General features: G+C 45.0%; 3 protein-coding genes across 3 annotated transcripts; 1 reads left to right on the forward strand and 2 right to left on the reverse strand.

Moving 5' to 3' along the window:
• Nucleotides 1–5,631: 5,631 nt before the first annotated feature.
• LOC126562191 (uncharacterized) lies at nucleotides 5,632–7,120 on the reverse strand. Its single transcript, XM_050218633.1, has 2 exons — nucleotides 6,887–7,120; nucleotides 5,632–6,810 (listed from the first exon to the last, which is right to left on the reverse strand). Exons 1-2 carry the CDS (start codon nucleotides 7,118–7,120, stop codon nucleotides 5,632–5,634), a joined length of 1,413 nt encoding a protein of 470 aa, XP_050074590.1.
• Nucleotides 7,121–7,749: 629 nt separating this feature from the next.
• On the forward strand, nucleotides 7,750–8,874 carry LOC126562480 (snurportin-1). Its single transcript, XM_050218997.1, has one exon. The coding sequence runs from the start codon at nucleotides 7,750–7,752 to the stop codon at nucleotides 8,872–8,874; it is 1,125 nt and encodes a 374-aa protein (XP_050074954.1).
• A 4,442-nt stretch (nucleotides 8,875–13,316) lies between these two features.
• Nucleotides 13,317–14,577, reverse strand: LOC126562363 (isocitrate dehydrogenase [NADP] cytoplasmic). The gene has a single exon (XM_050218840.1). It carries the CDS (start codon nucleotides 14,571–14,573, stop codon nucleotides 13,332–13,334), a length of 1,242 nt encoding a protein of 413 aa, XP_050074797.1. The 5' UTR covers nucleotides 14,574–14,577; the 3' UTR covers nucleotides 13,317–13,331.
• Between the last annotated feature and the right edge of the window lie 3,616 nt (nucleotides 14,578–18,193).

Here is an 18,193-nt window from a genome sequence, read left to right on the forward strand (position 1 = left end):
TCCTGCTCCTCTACTACTCAAACAATGTTAGAATTGGAGGCTTAAACTGTCATTCAGCCTAACCTAACGTTTCCATTCCCAAACAAAACGCCAACTCCCTACCAGCGATGAATGAAAACATATATTTCGGTATGCCGGTTAATCGATTAAAGCTCCCACCGAAGGCCACGTGCTTCACGTGAAAGACTACGTTACGGTTCCTTCGCCATCCGCTTTCCTGCCGGTACCGGTGGTAGCCATTTTCGGTAACAATCGTTCCACTATTGGCCACTCAAAATCACTCGAATCCTTGCCGAAATTTCTCGTTCCATGTGTTTTAAAGCTCCAGGCAGTGGCAGTGGTGTGTCTGGTGGCTTTATGCCGGCTTTAGGCCGCCCCCGTTCGTTGCACACAACACTGGAATCCGCACAAGATGCAAGGTTGCAGAAGGTTTGCACACACACACACACCTCTCGCACTACAGCTCGAACCGTACGCCCTACGCTTGTACAGCTCACACACTTTAAGAGCTTCCACCATCGCAGCCAACGACAGCACATCCTTGACGTGGCTCGCTGCTGAGGGGCTAGCAGCAGCGATGCGGCATTTTTATTTAACTTTAAACTCAATCACCCGCACAATCAGCACCACGCCGTATAGTAGTGCGCTCCGCACAACGTGTGCTGGCGTTCGTTGTCCTTAGTGCTCGGACAATGGGGATGCTCGAAACCGGTACGGCAAACGATCACACATGACACACATAGCGGTACATTTGAAGGGGGGGGTGGTCTGATATAAAAACCGGTTACGCAGTATGTTTGACCGAATATCGAGTTGAAATTTGTGCGCTTCTTTTACTGGTGGCTACTAATTTATTACTATTTCACCCAACACACAACACTTGGCATATATTCACCGAGCAAACAAACTAACCACACTAGCGAATGAAACAACAAAAAAAAAAAGCTCAGGATAAAAAGCGAACCCGACGTACCGACTAATACAGGTGCAGCTGGCTAAGAAGGCGTTTTAGGTACGCAAAACTACGGCTGACGAATGGCCCGGGGCTTTCCTTTCTTCCTTCCTTTCGTTGCTCAAAGTGGCAAAACACTTGGCGACGGGCGAAATTTGCTTCTCGCTGCTAAGCTTTCACGCTCAAGACTGCGGAAAAACACGGTGTTTGACTTTTGACAGGCGGAAAACGGATTTTTCGTCGTGACGGTAAAGCGGACCCGACCTAAGTACACACTCGACAACTACCAAAGCGATGAATGAACTGAAATCGTTTGCTGCGTGAGTCCACCCATCCGCTTCGCTAGCGCACGCGGCAAAACTGAGCTACTCGAAGCAGGGGCGCTCACGGCGAGCGCGCGTGTGTGTACAGTGGTGGTTGTAGTGATAAGATTAAACGAGTGAGCTATGTTATGTACAGTGAGAGAGAGAGAGAGAGAGCGAGTTAATTTTCTCGTATTTGGTTTTTAAAAATAATGCTTAAATAGTAGTTTTGTATTCCAGTGTTTTGTCTTCACTTTTAAGCTGATATCTCAGAAATTATATTTTCTTATTCTTACATATTTTTGTAATATGTACGGGTAATTTATACAACGGGTTCTCGGATAGCTTTATTGCATCTCGAGTTTTTTTTTGCCTCTTCCCAAATTAATTTGAATTTTTAATATTGTTTTTTCTTTGAAAAATATTTTTTAATTTACAATAAAACAAGAAACTTGTGAAGATGGACGAAAAAGATGCTGCAGTAAGTAAACAAGAATACGATTACCCAAACGTTTGAACATTTTTCATATGTTCCACAAATTTTTTTTCGACAGATAACCAACTTAATTTCAAACCCGTTTGCCTCATTGTTTGTTTCAACATAAATAGTTATTTAAAATTATTTAAGGGGTGGCCCGGTGGTACGGTCCACAGCGACGCCTGTCTTCACACGACCGGACCGGAATTCAAATTCCATCCAGACCGTTCCCTCGTAGTGATGACTGATTATCCAACTAAGTGATTTCGGGAAGTCTAGAAAGCCATCGGATGGCCGGCGTGACCTTAGAAGAATCGTTAAGCCAAGTAGAACTTATTTAAAATTATGTTTCAAAAGGAAATAATCACTTAAGAACCATGGAAGAATATAATATAATCAGGAAAACAGTAAAAAAAGTGTCATGAAAGCAAAAATCGCAAGAAAGCGGCAAAACATTTCGGCATTATGGCAAAAATATATGAAAAAGGGGGGATATCGGCGCCGGTCTTCAAACGGCAGGACCGGGATTCAAATCCCATCCGGACCGTCCCATCGTAGTGAGGGCTGAATAGCCAACTACGTGGTATCGGCCAGCCTAGCAAGCCATTTGATGACCGGCGTGACCTCACGGTAGTTAAGCCAAGAAGAAAAATATATGAAAAAGCATACAACAACATGTGGGACGCTAGCAACAAATTTCATTGTATATTCTTATATAATTAAATATCAAATAAAGCAGCATGTCCCAACCAAACACACACAACACACAATCGTTTCCCACCACTGTACGCAATCAAGACCAATGCCGCGATAAGTGCGCATCTGCCCGTTGGTACTGTTGGTTTCGGTTCGGTCTGCCGTCTCGCTTATCCGTTCTGCGGCAAGCACAGCCAGCACCACCCTGGGCGAGCACTCACGTGTGCATCGCATGAACCGAACGCCGCATGCCGGTTCTGGTGCGTCGCGGCACTCGGTGGCATACCGATGCACACAAACAACAAACCCACCAGCACTACCACCACCCAGCAGCCACTCAGCCAGTACGCATTTGCGCAACGACCAGCTCTCGCAGCCGATCACGTGTGTGTTGGGCGCCCCTCCGTCACCCCCGAACCGTGCCACACACCACCAGGCGGTCACCATAAAAGTGGCCGGGATTTTCACTCTCCAGTACCAAGCGTCGGGTTGGCCAGATTTGCCGGTGTGCTACCGAGGCATCCTTTTTGTTTCTCGGGCTCGTGCCCGAGAGCCGAACCGTATCCTGTGTAGGAGTGCCATCAACAGTCACCCACACAGATGGAGACGCAAGCGTTTGTGTTTTGTTTTGATTTTGGCCCTACAGAGAAAGAGCCCTTCAGAACCGGGACGCTCTCATTCAGCACTGCTGACTACTGTTGACCGTGAGTGAATTTGTTTGGCCGGTTAGTTTGCAGCGGTTCGGCCGTTTTGCATGGCTGTGGGAATGTGGGTCGTTGTTTTTGTTTCATCTTATCACCAGCATTGCATGCAAATAGGCGATGCAATTGCAGCAAATGACACTGAACCGTGAAAAGGGGGAAAATGGGTTCAATTACACAAGGAAATCCTAATCCTCCTTGAGGGATTGTCTCGATTCAATAGAGTGACTTTACTACAGGTTTCATAATATAGAAAAGGGACTAGTGGTCTTCAAATGACAGCGATCCGTATTAAATCTCGTTCGCAAAAAACTCCCTTTCTATCTACTAAGTTTTAATCTTGTCCCTTGAAATAGTCAGGCTCCTGTATGTTATCATAGTCTCCATGAATATTTTTAGATTAGGAATTTCTTTGTATAGACAGAATGGCAAGCAATTGTATGAATAAATGATAATAACAATAGAACGAAAGCAAGCAAGGCCAGAAATTGCTGGCCAAGATCTCTCGAGCTTGTAGAGCCCAATAATATAGCAGAGGATGAAAGTAAAAATAAATACAACTTGGAATTGTATAGAATGGAAGTCATGAAACGCATTAAACACAATGAAAAAAATGTGAAAAAACTGTAACTAAACTTGTGTGACTTTTAAACCTACAAGAAAGACGAAAAAATATTAAAAATATTAGTTTATACCAGAAAAAGGAAGAAAAGGAAAAAATAACAAATAAGTTATACGAAACTTATTAAACTGGAGCCGGTTGTAACGGAATCTATTGTTTTTTTTTCTTTTTTTAATTAAACCATTTTAGCAACAATTGTAAAAACTAAAATCATGCTAGAAAGAGATACAATTATGGTGCCTTTTCCGTTACAACCGGCTGGCACTCATTTCCACCGATTGCATTTGCTTGCACACCACTTACTGGTACTGGTCGCTCATCAAAAGTGCATCATTTTCCACCTTCCCCACCAACAACCCGTCGCAAACTATCGCCATCTCATTTTTCATCACCCAAACACGGTGCACCGTTTCCTGTTGCAATTGAGTTACCTGCTAATGTTCGTTCTCTTTCTCTCTCGTTCGTTCTCGACATGGTGAGTTTTCCCCAGATCTTCCGGTTCGTTTTTCCCCTTTTATTTTGTTTCCTCCATAACCTGTGTGGAGTACGGAGGGGGCAGCTGGGGTTGAAGGCGAAGAAACGTCTAAAAACAAGAAATCATTTCCGCATGCTGGGAAGCTTTTGGTTTTTGTGTGTGGCCCGAACGCGAAGCTACGCTAGTACAGCTAAAGTAACTTGATTCTGTTCGAGCATCCTTATAAGAATTTGAATGTTTAGTTAACCTCTATTTCAATGACCACCTGCCTGGGTATGTTTTGCACATTCATTTTTCAATAGCATTTTTAGATAATGGTACTATCGGCTTGAAACTTTAGGAATGTCTAGAAATATACATTTTCTATCATACAGCAAAAAACCGGGGTTTTGTATTAAAAAAAAAAACTTTTCTTTTAATGTTCAATCTATACCACTAGCTTCTATAACCACCTAACCTGATTAGGTCATAGCATTTTTATAGTTGTTTGTATTTTGCCGTATTATAAAGCCAGAATCTTTTGATCTACACTTCATATTTGCATGAAGTTTTCAAGAAAGTTATTTGCTGCTCGAGTTGAAAACATTTAGTTGAGAATTTTAATATTCCTTTTTCATGTTATTTTTCACTTCCAAAGCTGTAATCTCCTTGCATCTACGATGAACAATTGCTCGCTAACGTAAGTTTTATTTGAAAATTGGCAATCTTTGTGTTATAAAACTTGTTCATATTACTTAAATCAGTCATAAAAGAGTTACTTATGTAAGGCTTATGCATCACAATGATCATACTATATTAAATTTTTGCATAATCTCACAAACAAAATGTATGAACTACGCGGATAGGTGGTAAGAGAGGTAAGGGTATATTTTGATCATTTAAACGAAGGTTAATATAATGTTCCTTTTTTATTACTAATAATTATTATTGGTATATTCTTAAGTATTTCTTTATCTTCCTATAGTAGGTAAATAAATATTAAAAATCACTTAAACCTACCTCATCTCTCCGTGGCGCAAATTTGAATGAAATTAGTCGACTATGTGCCTACAAGTATGCAATCTGCAGCTTAGTACAACAGTAAAACAGAAAAAAATTCGATCGAATTCGTTTGAAATTTAAATAAATTAGTGGACAAATCAAATACAAAGCCTTTTTTCTTCTAGCCGTTTGTCATCAACGCTTAAAATAAAACCTTAATCCTTTATCAACACCATTTGTACATATATTTATTAGTGAAAAACTCACCAAAATACACCGAAAGCGTACACAAACACACAGTTTCGATCACGATAGACGATAAAGAAACCTACGTGGCCACGGTTGCGCCATACACAGTACAGTACAATGTACACTTCGATACTTCTTCGATTGTTGATATGTACACGAGGAACTAGAATCAGACTTAGCTACGCTTCAGCTCGCCAACCTCCAGACTGGCCACCGTAGTGGAGCTGCTAACCGACTCCTGGCTGCCTGGCTGTGAGTGTGGCGTCGACAGCAGTGCCGTCAGCGTCGCATGCGAGGAACTGAGTGATGAGATGCGAGGCCTGCCAGCTGCCATGCCGGTGGTCTGCGGTACCTTGGGTGATTCGAAACAATCTGTCGTTGCGCGTTGCCGTTCAGTAAGCTCCTTGAGCAGCTTCTGTATTTTGCCATAAATCATTTCCGTCACCTTAAAGCCCTGCAGATCACCCGACCGACTGCCGGCACCGGTATGGTCGAACGCGTTTCGTTCGATAAGCTTTTTAACATCGTCCAGCGCTAGTAGAAAGAACCGACCGTTTTTGTTCAGTGGAGTTACCTGCTTCTGTTGCAGCAGCCAATCCCGATCCTGTGTGTCGGGACAGTAGCGTAGCACCTCGGGATGTTTGTTGGCCAGCCGGTCACGAAAGTCGGAAATGCCTAGTACGCGAGCTGCCTTAAAGTCCAGTATGAACAAACTCTCCGGTGTGATGACGGTGGTTGGAAAGGAAAGGTTCGTGGTTCGGGTTGTAACACCGGCCGCTAGGCTGGAACCGGTTCCGCTATTTGCTTGGGACGTTGCTAAACTTTGGTACTGAGCGTGCGGGAATATGGGACCATGCAGAAAGTACTGTCGCTTAAACAAATCCGGCTGGTTCGGTTCGGGAAGTTTCCGTTTCAATGCTTGGTGTAGTAGACTTGTGGCCGCTCCAGCTGCCGGTGCATTGTCGGTGCTGGAATCCGAATCACTCAGCTCCATGCCGGGCGTGTTGGCACGGGACAGCGAATTGCCAGCCGGTGAAGAAAGCTGACTTGCGTACTGTGTCTTTGTATTTTCCAGCAGCGAACAGAACACGCTCTTCAGAGCCTCGTCGGATATCGCACCGTCGCCCAGATTTTCCTTAATGTTTCGAATCGCTGGCACAAAGTACGTTTGATGGAATTTCTTCACAATCGTGTCTACCTCCTTGTCGAAGTAGCACTGAATGTTGGCACGCAGGAGCTCTAACGATTTAATGGCCGCATCGTTGGCCGTTTGGCTTACGAACGACCGGCCCGTACCGTAGCGTTGCTTTAACGCTTCCAGTGTTGCCTCACCGGACAGGGTGTTTTTCAGCTTCTGAAGCACAGAAAATCGCAAATGAATATCGTATGATCATTAGGTGACTGGGATTGCTTTTTTTCTGCTCACATACCTGTCTCATGCCCGTATGCAATCCAGCGCTAGCCTCCGATTCGGAAGCATTGGCCACCGCACCACCGTTGCTGTTTGTTGACGAAGTTTCGCAGGCACTTGTTGCAACTGTCGTCGCCACTGATGTGGCCGCCGCCGAGGAAATGGCGGAAGTGACCACCGTACCAGCAGCTGACGCTGGCACACTGAGCGACGACGAGGCAGCCGAACTACGCCAAACACGCTGTATTACCATGCTAATGGCACTGGAGGAGGAATGTTTCGTTGTACTACGGGACACTGGCTACCGTTGCAGGCAGGAACTGGCGTGTGTGCTACTAAACGGGGATTAAAGTGGGAAACACAAACGAAAAAGCGAATGGAAATGTTTTTGTGAAAAATTTTCGGGAAGGAGGAGATGTGCTACTTGGCTAGCCTAACTAAGGGCGTACAAAACTCCTAAAGCTATGCAATGCGTATGACATGAACTTGAAACCAATGGTTCACAAGCTTGGGTTGATAGATCGGATACGGCACAATGGGTAAATCAACAAGTTTTACGATAAAATGAGTTCATTTTAGCTAATGAACCTTAAAAATACTTTTTTATTACTTAAAAAAAAAATACCACGGAAAAATCATTTGTGCAAGTTGCTTCTATTTTTCAGAGCATAAATAAGGTTAAAAATGCATAAAGATAAAATTTTGACTACCACAAAGAGGGATTGATTGAACGACCCTCTGTGCAGCGCACAATTCAAAACAAAAACATAAACAAACCACCCAAAACCCTCCCAAAAGAAACAAAACCGTGTAAATTGTGTTGCTCCTACTTTGTGTTCCCTGTAGTGATTGTTGCACTCCAGCTAACCGCCCAATCGCACCATGTCCGATACCGACGAACCAGCCTCGAAATTTATCGACCAATACAAAAACTACGGACGTACCGATGCCACCCTACAGGAGGAACGCCGACAGCGATTGCTTGAGAAACAGAAACGATGCCGCGAGATCGAACTGGATGCCGGACGGCCGGGTTTGCTGGAAGAGCTCGCAACCGAAGCACATCCGGACGAATCGATGGAATGTCAACAGAACCCAGCGACGAAACAGCGGCCAAAGAAGCGCATCATCACCTCGAAGCTGTTCACGAACAAAGTGCAACTGTCTGAATGGATGCACGAGCGGCCCGATGATCTAGAAAACTGGCTCGTCCGGCCGTGTCCCGTTGGTCAACGGTGTTTGTTAGTGTTTCGCCAACGGCTAGCCATAGCATTTAACAAACGGGGCCGTTCAATTGCAGCGGTCCGCACGAAGCAGAAGCTACACGACGCGATCGTACTCGACTGCATCCTGGGGAAGGATCGTACCTTTTACATACTTGACGCACTCGTTCTCGCCCAGGTAGATCTGGTCAACTGTGACTGCCAGTTCCGGTTTGCCTGGATCGAATCAAAGTTCTACGAAAACAATCTCACCACACTGCTCGAACCGAAAACGGTCAAAGGGAACGATGGTTTTCGGCTAAGTTTGCTACCGTCGTACGATTTAGCACACCACGAATCGGTGGCCAACTGTTGGTCTCACTATCCGGCCTTTCCCGAGGGCACACCGAAGCTGGATGGATATTTGTTCTATCACAAGGAATCACACTATGTGTACGGGAAAACGCCACTCGTTGTGTGGCTGTTTGCGTTCATGCTTAACGACGTACTGAAGCTTCCGCCGGGGCTGGTTAATGAGCAGCATTTGACCGACAAACCGGCACGGTACACCGGTAACTACGCGGAATACATCGCCGAGTTTGATCGTATGCAAGCGAAACGAAGAAGCAAGCCACGCGCAAAGTCACGATCGACAGCCAAGATGGATACCGCCACGGATGAACCGAGCGGCCAACATCCGGATGCGTCGTTGTGGGAAGCGATGGAAGCGGCTCCACTCGATTCGGACGATGAGGATTTACGTGCGCAGGAGCAGGACGCGATGAGACAGCTTGAAATGGAATAATATTTAGCTTAAGTTTGACAAAGGAAAACCAAAGCGTGAAAATTTGGTTGGAAACGAAACACTTGAATTGTATTTATTTCTATTTCATAGCAGGGACCGAAACCCTGTGTTGGATTTAGGAAAGAAAAAATAGATAATATTACAATATTTACTTGCAAACGTCCCATCCCATCCGGACCGTCCCCCCGCATTGAGGACTGACTAACCAAATACGTGGTATCGGCAGTCTAGCAAGCTATTTCGATAACCGGCATGACCTTAGAGAGGTCGTTAAGCCAAGAAGAAGAAGAAGACTTGCAATCGTTTGAAAATCTTTCTAAAAATAAATGGTTCGACGTCCATTTAATTTGTCAGGATTAGAGACAAGCTCTCGGTATGGCAAAAATAAATTCCAAATTCTTCGAACCTTTTTTATCTCTTCATAGGATAGTCCCTAAGAACAAGCACCCTTCGAGACAGGTGTCTTAGGAAAGGTTTCTGATGCGAACCACAAGATCCCCTGTGGTAATCTTTTAACGGCAACGGCAACAGGTAACGGCAACGTTACCTGATAACGAATTTTTTCACCCTCAGCAAATTGTCAGGATTACACAATTCACACTGCAGGTCGAACACAGGCAACGGATAGCAAAGGACCATTGATTAAAAGACCATGAAAATACAGGTGTTTGATCCATACTACTAAAATTCCAATTGTAAAAGAAGAAAATGTAAAAGAAACTAGCCAAAACAAGTACATAAAACCTCCCTGAAGAAAACGCACCACTAGCGCGGATCTTAAACTAACTAAAGTAAAGCAAACTTCAAACGTATACATTAACTTTCACGAACGGTTGTGACCGTGACTGCCCCGAATGAACTCGCACCCCCTCTGATGTCTTGCTTCTCACCGTCGCCACTTAACGCAACCACCTCGGCTGCATCCTTTTGTGCTTCGTCCACTGCCTTCTCCACCGCATCCGATGGCCCCTCTCGGCCCGCTGACTTGCATGCTTTCTCCTTCGTCTTGTCCAGCATCACCATAAAGTACCCTCGGAGACATTTGCGTATGTGCACCAGAAAGCACGTATCGATAAACAGCCGGAACGATCCATTCTTGGGCTGATCGATCGGTACGCGCAGCTCGATCGCTCCGTCCACCGCCACCATGTCCGCCCGCGTACTAAACTGTAGCGCATGATTGCGTTCCCATTTCGACTTAGAGATTTCGATTTCACGCTTTAGATCGTTTTCGTTAGAAATGCTGATGCGCTTGCGGGCGATAAAAACTTGCCGCTCGCAAGTAAGCTTGTACGACCGGATGGCGTTCGGTGGCTCGATGCGGGTGCCGGTACTGCTACTACTAGTCGGTGGCAGTTCGATCGGTTCCACCTTTACCATATACAGCTTGCGCAGTATGTCCACAATAAAGTCGGGCATACATTCGAGCCACAGCTGCCGGATCCGTTCTTCGGTAATGATCATTTTACGGTCCTGATCGCGTGCCTGCAGTATTTGCTTCACCAGGAACAGCTCGTTCTCGAACGGTGGCAACCGGCACTTGTACCAGCATCCGTTCTTTGGTGCGCTCGTCGGCTCGGTACCGGATGGGCCGGGTTTCTGTGCTTCCGCGGTATCGTTGACCGTTTTCCCAGCTGTACTATCACCACTAGCTGATGTAGACGGAGTGGGACCATTCCGTTCCTTCTTTTCCTTTGACTTTGTACAGCGCTGCACATCGGTAAAGAGTGCTATGAGCAGTTTGGAAAATTCCTTACCCTGAAACCGGAGACACAGGTCGTACGCGTGGCGCAAGCTAAGCTTCATCTGTTCCAACAGCAAGTTCGTCCGCAACACCTTGCCCACGTTTACGTTCAGCTCGAACGGATCCTGAATCGATATGCAAGGACCGCTCACAAACTCCGGATAGTCTTCACGCTCGACCGCCCGATAGTATGGGGCCAACTCGCGGATTGCTTTCTTTTCTAGCTCCTCCAGCGAGCACAGCCTCCCAACGAACGGGGAGATGAGATTTTTCGCAAAATCAAACTCCGAATAATACTTGAAGAAACCCACCAGCAACTCCCGTACCGTGTTCACGTTCCACGTCTTGTACCGTATGTCCTGCGGGTAGCCCAAATTCCACGGGCCAAAGTTAATCCTCCCGATCCCCTGCTGCATATCCTCGACCGACGGGATGACGGGCAGTTTGCGCGTTTGCAGATAGAATATCACCATCATGATCAAGCAGTACGAGTTCATCTGCTTTTGGGGCGTCAGGATGTGGGCACACTGTGCCCAAAACTTTACCACCACCGTCAGCTGATGGATGCGCACGTCGAACTTCATGATGGCGTAGATAAACTTGCTGTTATAGCATCCGCGTGCATTACTAAAGTTAATGTCACAGTGAAGATTCGTACGGACGTGCACGGCTCGCAACAGTGGTACCTTCGCACCCAATATCTTTACCAACCCGGTAAAGTTGGGATCCCTGTCCATGCGCGAGCAGATCACGTGGATCAGCTTCGTTTGCTCTTCACGTTCCGTTTTTTCCCGTGCATAATGTATGTAAAAGTCAAGATCACTGTCCTTCAGCAGGAGGCCCGATTTTATCGATCCAAACTCGTATATGGTCGCTTGATCGTTGGCCATGTACAGCATACGGCGCAGATCATCCTTGACCATGTTCAGAGCCGTCTCTACCTGTGCTGGAGATGGTTGAAGTGCATCGATGAGCGCTTTCATCTCTCCATTCGGTAGACACGCACTCAAACTTTCGATAACGGGTTGCAGCAGCGGTCTAGGCGGTTCCATATTGCTTTCCTCCTGTTTTGGGACACCTTTCTTGTTGCCCCGTTTGCGGTTCATCGACAGTCTACGTTTGCGACCTTTGCGACTTTCTTGTGCTTGTTGCTGCTGCTGCTGCTGCTGAGAGGTGCTTGGTCGCTGGTCTGCCATTCTGATCACTAAAAAGTTGCATCAATTGATGATAAGAGCTTTTCAATTATGAAAAAAAATTGATGAAGCAACTTCCACGCTAGATGACATACCCAGTGGTAGCCCTTTACCATGTATAAGCTACCTGTAGCGAAGTTACCACAAATCTAGGAACAACTTGAATGGTTCTTCGACAGCAATTGCTATCCAAATGGAAATGGACACAATCACAGACCGTATTGCACACTTGCAGTGCGAGCCTGCTACGATTTTTTTGCGCGTTATATTGTTTTGGTAGGATTTCGGAATCGTGAAAGCAATGCATTTGCTAAACAAAACTCTTTTTTTTCTTTTTGATTGCCAATCGGTTTGACAATTCGCTATATGCACTATGGGTGGTTTGGTGGACATGTCACACGGACATTTCAAATATTTGACATTTTGTAATAAGGTAAAAATAAAAAAATAGTTGAATATTTAATTAATTATTTTAAATAGGAAAATAAGCTACGTTACACACAATTACACTTACTTACTCATTTATCAGGCGGTACAACCGCTTCGCTATTCCGGCCTTTCTGGCGGAGGCACCAACGCCAGCAAACCATCTCAGTTTAGGCCTAACACTCCTCCATGTGGACGACCTAAAAAGACTTTCAGGCTGGGTCGTCCGGTGTCATTCTAATGACATGACCAACCCACCAAAGCCTGGTGAGTCTAATAGGCTGAACAGATATTAATTTCATCGTATAGTATCCATGTCCACACATATGGGGCCAAACATCCTTGAGCATCTTCCTCTCGGACTCTCGACTAGAGAGTTTCGTCATTTTGAACTAAAGTCCACATGTGATTACCGGGACTATAAAAGTTCTACATAGTCCAAGCTTCGATCGTCGCGGCAGGTGTTTTGAGTAAAACAATTTCCTCGGACAGTAGAAAGATAGGTTGGCAGCAGGCAGCACCCTAGCGCCTATCTAAACACCAATGCTGTTATCGGTGCTGACTGCTGACGAGATAGGTGAAGTTTTGGATGGTAACTGACCAGATCTCTATCGTTATTTCAGCAGCAGCTCAACTCAAGTCTGAAGTTATTTCGGTGACTTGCTATGGTAAATGTATATTAATCAAGCCATCTAGGGCAGAATCTACGACTTTTCAACGGTCTTTTTGAAGGGCTTCGATCATACTGCGGACTAATCCATCCTTCATGAAAATTAAAATGCGAACAATATCAGTTTATATGTCCGCAATGCTACATATGATTCGGATCTTCTTCTAAAGCAGCTATTAACAATTAACCAGCCACACACATTCATTAAATTCTTATAAATCTCCCAAAAAATGGTTTATTTATTTCTTATACCAGCGAAGAAAAAATCATCTCTCTCCATTGCTTAAACACGAATACAAATTAATAAGACAGGATGAATGAATGCACCAAAAAACGCTGCGTTTTGTGTGTATATGTGTTTTATGTGGTAAATGCTGTTGCAGCACTGCCCCTAACCTCCACAGATTGCACCAAAAACCGATCCTTACAGCCGACTCTGCGTGAGGGCCACCTGCAGATTCTCGCCCAGCTTGTTCATAAACTCGAACGTTTCCATGTAATCTGCGCGCTTCACATTCGCCATGCCCTTGATGCAGATGGCCAAATCTTTGGTCATGAAGCCCGACTCGATCGTGTCGATGCACACCTTCTCGAGCGTTTCGGCGAACTTCTTCAGCTCGGCATTATCGTCCAGCTTAGCCCGATGCAGCAGCCCGCGCGTCCAGGCAAAGATCGACGCAATCGGATTGGTGGACGTTTCCTTGCCCTGCTGATGCTGACGGTAGTGCCGCGTAACGGTACCGTGGGCGGCTTCCGATTCGACCGTACGCCCGTCCGGGCACACCAGCACCGACGTCATCAGTCCAAGAGATCCAAAACCTTGGGCAACTGTATCCGACTGCACATCGCCGTCGTAGTTCTTGCAAGCCCACACAAAGCCACCCTCGGCCTTCATGCAGTACGCAACCATATCGTCAATCAGCCGATGCTCGTACCAGATGCCCTGCGCCTCGAACTGCTTCTTGTAGTCTTTGTCGTAGATTTCCTGGAAAATGTCCTTGAACCGTCCGTCGTACCGCTTCAGGATCGTGTTCTTGGTGCTCAGGTACAGCGGGTAGTTGCGATCCAGCGCCACCTTGAACGACGAGTGAGCAAAATCACGAATCGAATCATCCAGATTGTACATGCCCATCGCAACACCCGGACTCTTGTACTCGTTCACCACGTACGTCTGCGGTTCGCTACCGTCGGCCGGGGTAAACTTCATCTCCAGCTTACCCGGTCCGGGCACCACAAAGTCCGTCGCCTTGTACTGATCACCGTGAGCATGACGACCGATAATGATGGGCTTCTCCCATCCGGGGACAAGCCGCGGAATGTTCTTGCAGATGATCGCCTCCCGGAACACTGTACCACCGAGAATGTTACGGATCGTGCCGTTCGGCGAACGCCACATCTGCTTCAGCTTAAACTCTTCTACGCGTGCCTCGTCCGGCGTGATGGTGGCGCACTTGATGCCCACATTGTAGCGCTTGACCGCTTCCGCACAGTCCACCGTTACCTGGTCGTTCGTTGCGTCGCGATTTTCCATCCCCAGATCGTACGTGTGCAGCTCGATGTCGAGGAATGGGAGGATCAACTTCTCCTTGATCGAGTCCCAGATTATGCGGGTCATCTCATCGCCCAGAATGTCCACCACCGGTCCGGCCTTAATTTTCGACGCCATTTCGATGCTACCGGGAAGGAAAGTGAAATGCGAAAGAGAAAGCAAAAAAAAAAATCAGTCATTTTGTCATACAGTTAAAGCCACGGTTTTTTTTCAATACAAATGATTAAGCCGCACGATCGAATTGAATTTAAATAAAAAAAGAAACCACTATTGCATAGCGAGTTGTTTTTTTTTCTATAATAATTTAATTTTTCTACACTTTTTTATCGTTTTTTTTCAAACGAACTCTGTAAGCTAATGCGCAAATATTCATCAAGTGGTTGCAAATATCTTCGGGTTTTTTATTTCGTACATTGCACGCTGAGTATTTACTTTTCAATTTCCAGTCCAAGGCAATACCCTTCGTTCTGTTGAATTGAAGGTCAAACAAGATTTTCATTACCATCAGAGTGACGGTTCCATGCACTACAGGGCATAAGTTTAAAGACATAACACCCTTTTTTGTTTAAAATTAACTGGTCGTACAAAAACTTCGTGCGATCTACCAAATGATCGTCCGTCTTCTTTGGTGTACGGCACAGAGGCATAGATGTATAGAGAAGCGAGAACATGAAACCTTAAGAATTTAAGACCCTAAAATTCCATCACATCCAATAGTTCTATAAGGTCTTACGGCCAAAATATTAGTTCCTTTAAAGCTTTATTGTGTAGCTTTAAGGCATATTTTGGCTCTATTCCCATGAGTAGTAATCCGACGTCCTGAAGCATTATTTGCTTACAAAACAAAACAAAACTGCTGGAGAAAAGCAAGAGCATTGAATAAGGATCATATCCGGACAACCCTCTTTTTCTTCTTGGCCTATAGACCTTCTAGATCTCACCGGCAATTACTATACCTTCTGATACCACGTAGTTGGATAGTCGGTTCTCTCTGCGGGGGAACGGTACGGATTGGATTTGAAGCCTATTCGCCCTAATTTGGACAACTTTATAGACTTTTTTCGCCACAAAATGGTGGATTAAGCGAACCAAAAAAATGTCCTTCCAAACTTTGAATTAGAACCTGGACAAAACGGACACGATTTTTACGTACAACGTACTGCTGCTGTCACTCGGATATTTCTATAAACTTATTTCCACTAGTGCCTAGTGCCTCTTCAAACTTATCTCGCTTCACAGACACGCACAACTTGTTGTGGATCTTGGGCAGTAATTATCTCTACTCATAACAAGATCCTACCGAGCAGCAAGTCAGTCATGGTCAAAGAGTCGTAAAACAGTATACAAGGCGTGCAGCAATGACCCTCAATCGCAACGATTTTCTAATGATTAGCGTGCGTCAAGAGAGACAAGCGATGCAAATGAATCGCGGCGCAATATGACTTGCCCAAACTGATCATCCAGAGAATTTCGTCTAGATGATTTGCAGTTACTACGTGTCAGGGATCGAGCTCAAAGCGACTAGTTTATCACGCCACACGCCGAAAAAAAAGCCAGACATTGTCTCGATGGTCAACTAAGCACTGATAAGACCGATTAGGCCAGCTGGTGTGACTCTTCCTCCCCATAAAGGTTAATAAGACCGATCGTCTGATTGTTTCTTGGTTGCGGGTTTCTTCTCCCTTGGCCATAATGATAACGTTTTTAAATTATTAATATTAACATCTGGGAGATAGAAACGGGCAAACCAAATTCCTTCAATTTGGTACAATCGAACGGTTAATGATTCGAGTCAGTGGGAAATGCCTCACGACGATCAACAGCCAAAGATCATACGCTAACATTGGACACCACGTAATCATTTTTTATTTTCGTCGGGAACGGAAGGGAGCAACTTTGGATCGCAGGTGGTGGTGAGATGAAAACCAGTTTGACCGTCTCGGCCCACAGGGAAGAGGGATGGGCGATTATCTCTCGACGATCGGCTTGAGTACACACCCCTCCGGAAAGTGAACGAACGCGAGAGGGCTCGAACTGGGGGATTATTTAACAGTCCCATACCGGAACACTCTACTAGTGGAGCGATGTTGCTAGCTCGCTTATAAACAGTGGAATCGGAACACTTGACTGGGGACATTTTTGGCAAAAGCAACTAACGCTTACTTGGCTCCTGTTTCCTAGCTCTAACGGTTAACACTTTCTAGTATTGATTCTCTTACGGGTTGCCCCTTAACGGAGCGAAACAAGCTTCCAAGTGATTCCATGGCTTGATCTTAGACCTTGACACGTCACAAATGGAAGGCGAATTCCTAGCCCGGATACTCAATCGTTTGTCTACGGCACATTACTTCCACTTACCCTAATTTATGCTTCTGCTAGTGGTAACACACAACTGGCGCAGAAGCAAACGGTATGGAAATCAAACCGAAACACGAACGAACGCCACGGAGAGAGCTACCGACACGGTGCGACCACTGCTGACCGGAACCGAACGAAGAATGAATGCGTTACTCCACGAAGCAGCAGGTTTAGAGCTTGTGACGCGTTGTAATAACCACATTCCACTCCTTGGTTCCAAACTGAGCCACCCTCCCTTCAATTCCGTCATACACCTCCTATCAACCCTACCTATTCCCATAACCTAATAGCCAACAAGTATAGACTCCACCAGGGTTAAAGAAAACGCAAAACGGAGCATAAAACATAGCAAGCATTGAAATCCAGTGACAACAAATCAAAGCGTGCGTGCATGTGTGTTTTCCTTTTTCTACAATGTCGTTTGATTTATGTAGGTTATATATAAATAACCGGAATGCATCCGCCATTCGTGAATTGTGCAAGGGCAGTTTCCGAGCATCAGGCCATTGACGCTTTCGCTCCATTTTTTCCATGTCCGGTTGAATGATTTTTAGCATAGCAAATGAATCCTTGTATTGGCAATTTTCTTGCAGAAAAAGGAATCCTATAACCCTTTTACGCTGGTTTTTGGCTACCATATTTCAGCCAGCAAAGCGCACTTTGACGCCATTATATAATGTGTGATGATGTTTTATCGATAGCGACGCGCTTCAGGCAGCTGGAGCATTGGTTAGGTTATCATTTGAGCTTTTACTAGATGTATTCATCATGATGATAAACAATATTTTTCCTCTGTTCAACACCCATCGTAAGATAAGGTACTTGTTCGGTATCGACCTATGCCGGAGTCGGTTAAAATTTGTACAAATTTACCTGATTTACTTTGATTCAGTTGAAGAGACAGTAGCACAAACAATAAATAGATGGATACTGCAGCTTTTTATTACACTTAAAATGGTTAAAATCACAGACTGGGAGTCGCTGGAGAAAAAATAGCACAATCACGGAGAGCTGCCGGCTCAGTTTGTTCAGAAATTACACGATCCCCTATTGTGTGCGCTGCGTTGCAGTTGCGAGTGTGTGTGCGTGTCGGCGATTTGAGTGACACATTTGCACAGTGGGAGAATTTTGCTTATGTTTAAATTCTACAAATTTACATTTTTCTCTTAGAAAAACTGAGAAAAGATCATGAAAAACCTTACATTTTTTCTTTTGACTATTTTTATAAGATTTTTATGGATTAATTCAAAAATAAATGATCAAAACAGTGTATGATGTTTCAAAACATACGTTATGTTTTTGGTATATTTTTCTCTGGGGTTTGTTTATTGGTCCATCTGTCAACTTTTCGTGACAGTTGTAAATTCAAACAGGCTTTA

The sequence above is a fragment of the Anopheles maculipalpis genome, chromosome 3RL (assembly GCF_943734695.1).
Source record: "Anopheles maculipalpis chromosome 3RL, idAnoMacuDA_375_x, whole genome shotgun sequence".
In the NCBI taxonomy this organism is placed as follows: Eukaryota; Metazoa; Arthropoda; class Insecta; order Diptera; family Culicidae; genus Anopheles; species Anopheles maculipalpis.

Coding starts and splice junctions, on each gene's coding strand:
- LOC126562191 (XM_050218633.1), bottom strand. CDS start 7,120: ATGGTAATACAGCGTGTTTGGCGTAGTTCGGCTGCCTCGTCGTCGCTC. Junction 6,811..6,886: donor TGCATACGGGCATGAGACAG/GTATGTGAGCAG, acceptor TCTGTGCTTCAG/AAGCTGAAAAACACCCTGTC.
- LOC126562480 (XM_050218997.1), top strand. CDS start 7,750: ATGTCCGATACCGACGAACCAGCCTCGAAATTTATCGACCAATACAAA.
- LOC126562363 (XM_050218840.1), bottom strand. CDS start 14,573: ATGGCGTCGAAAATTAAGGCCGGACCGGTGGTGGACATTCTGGGCGAT.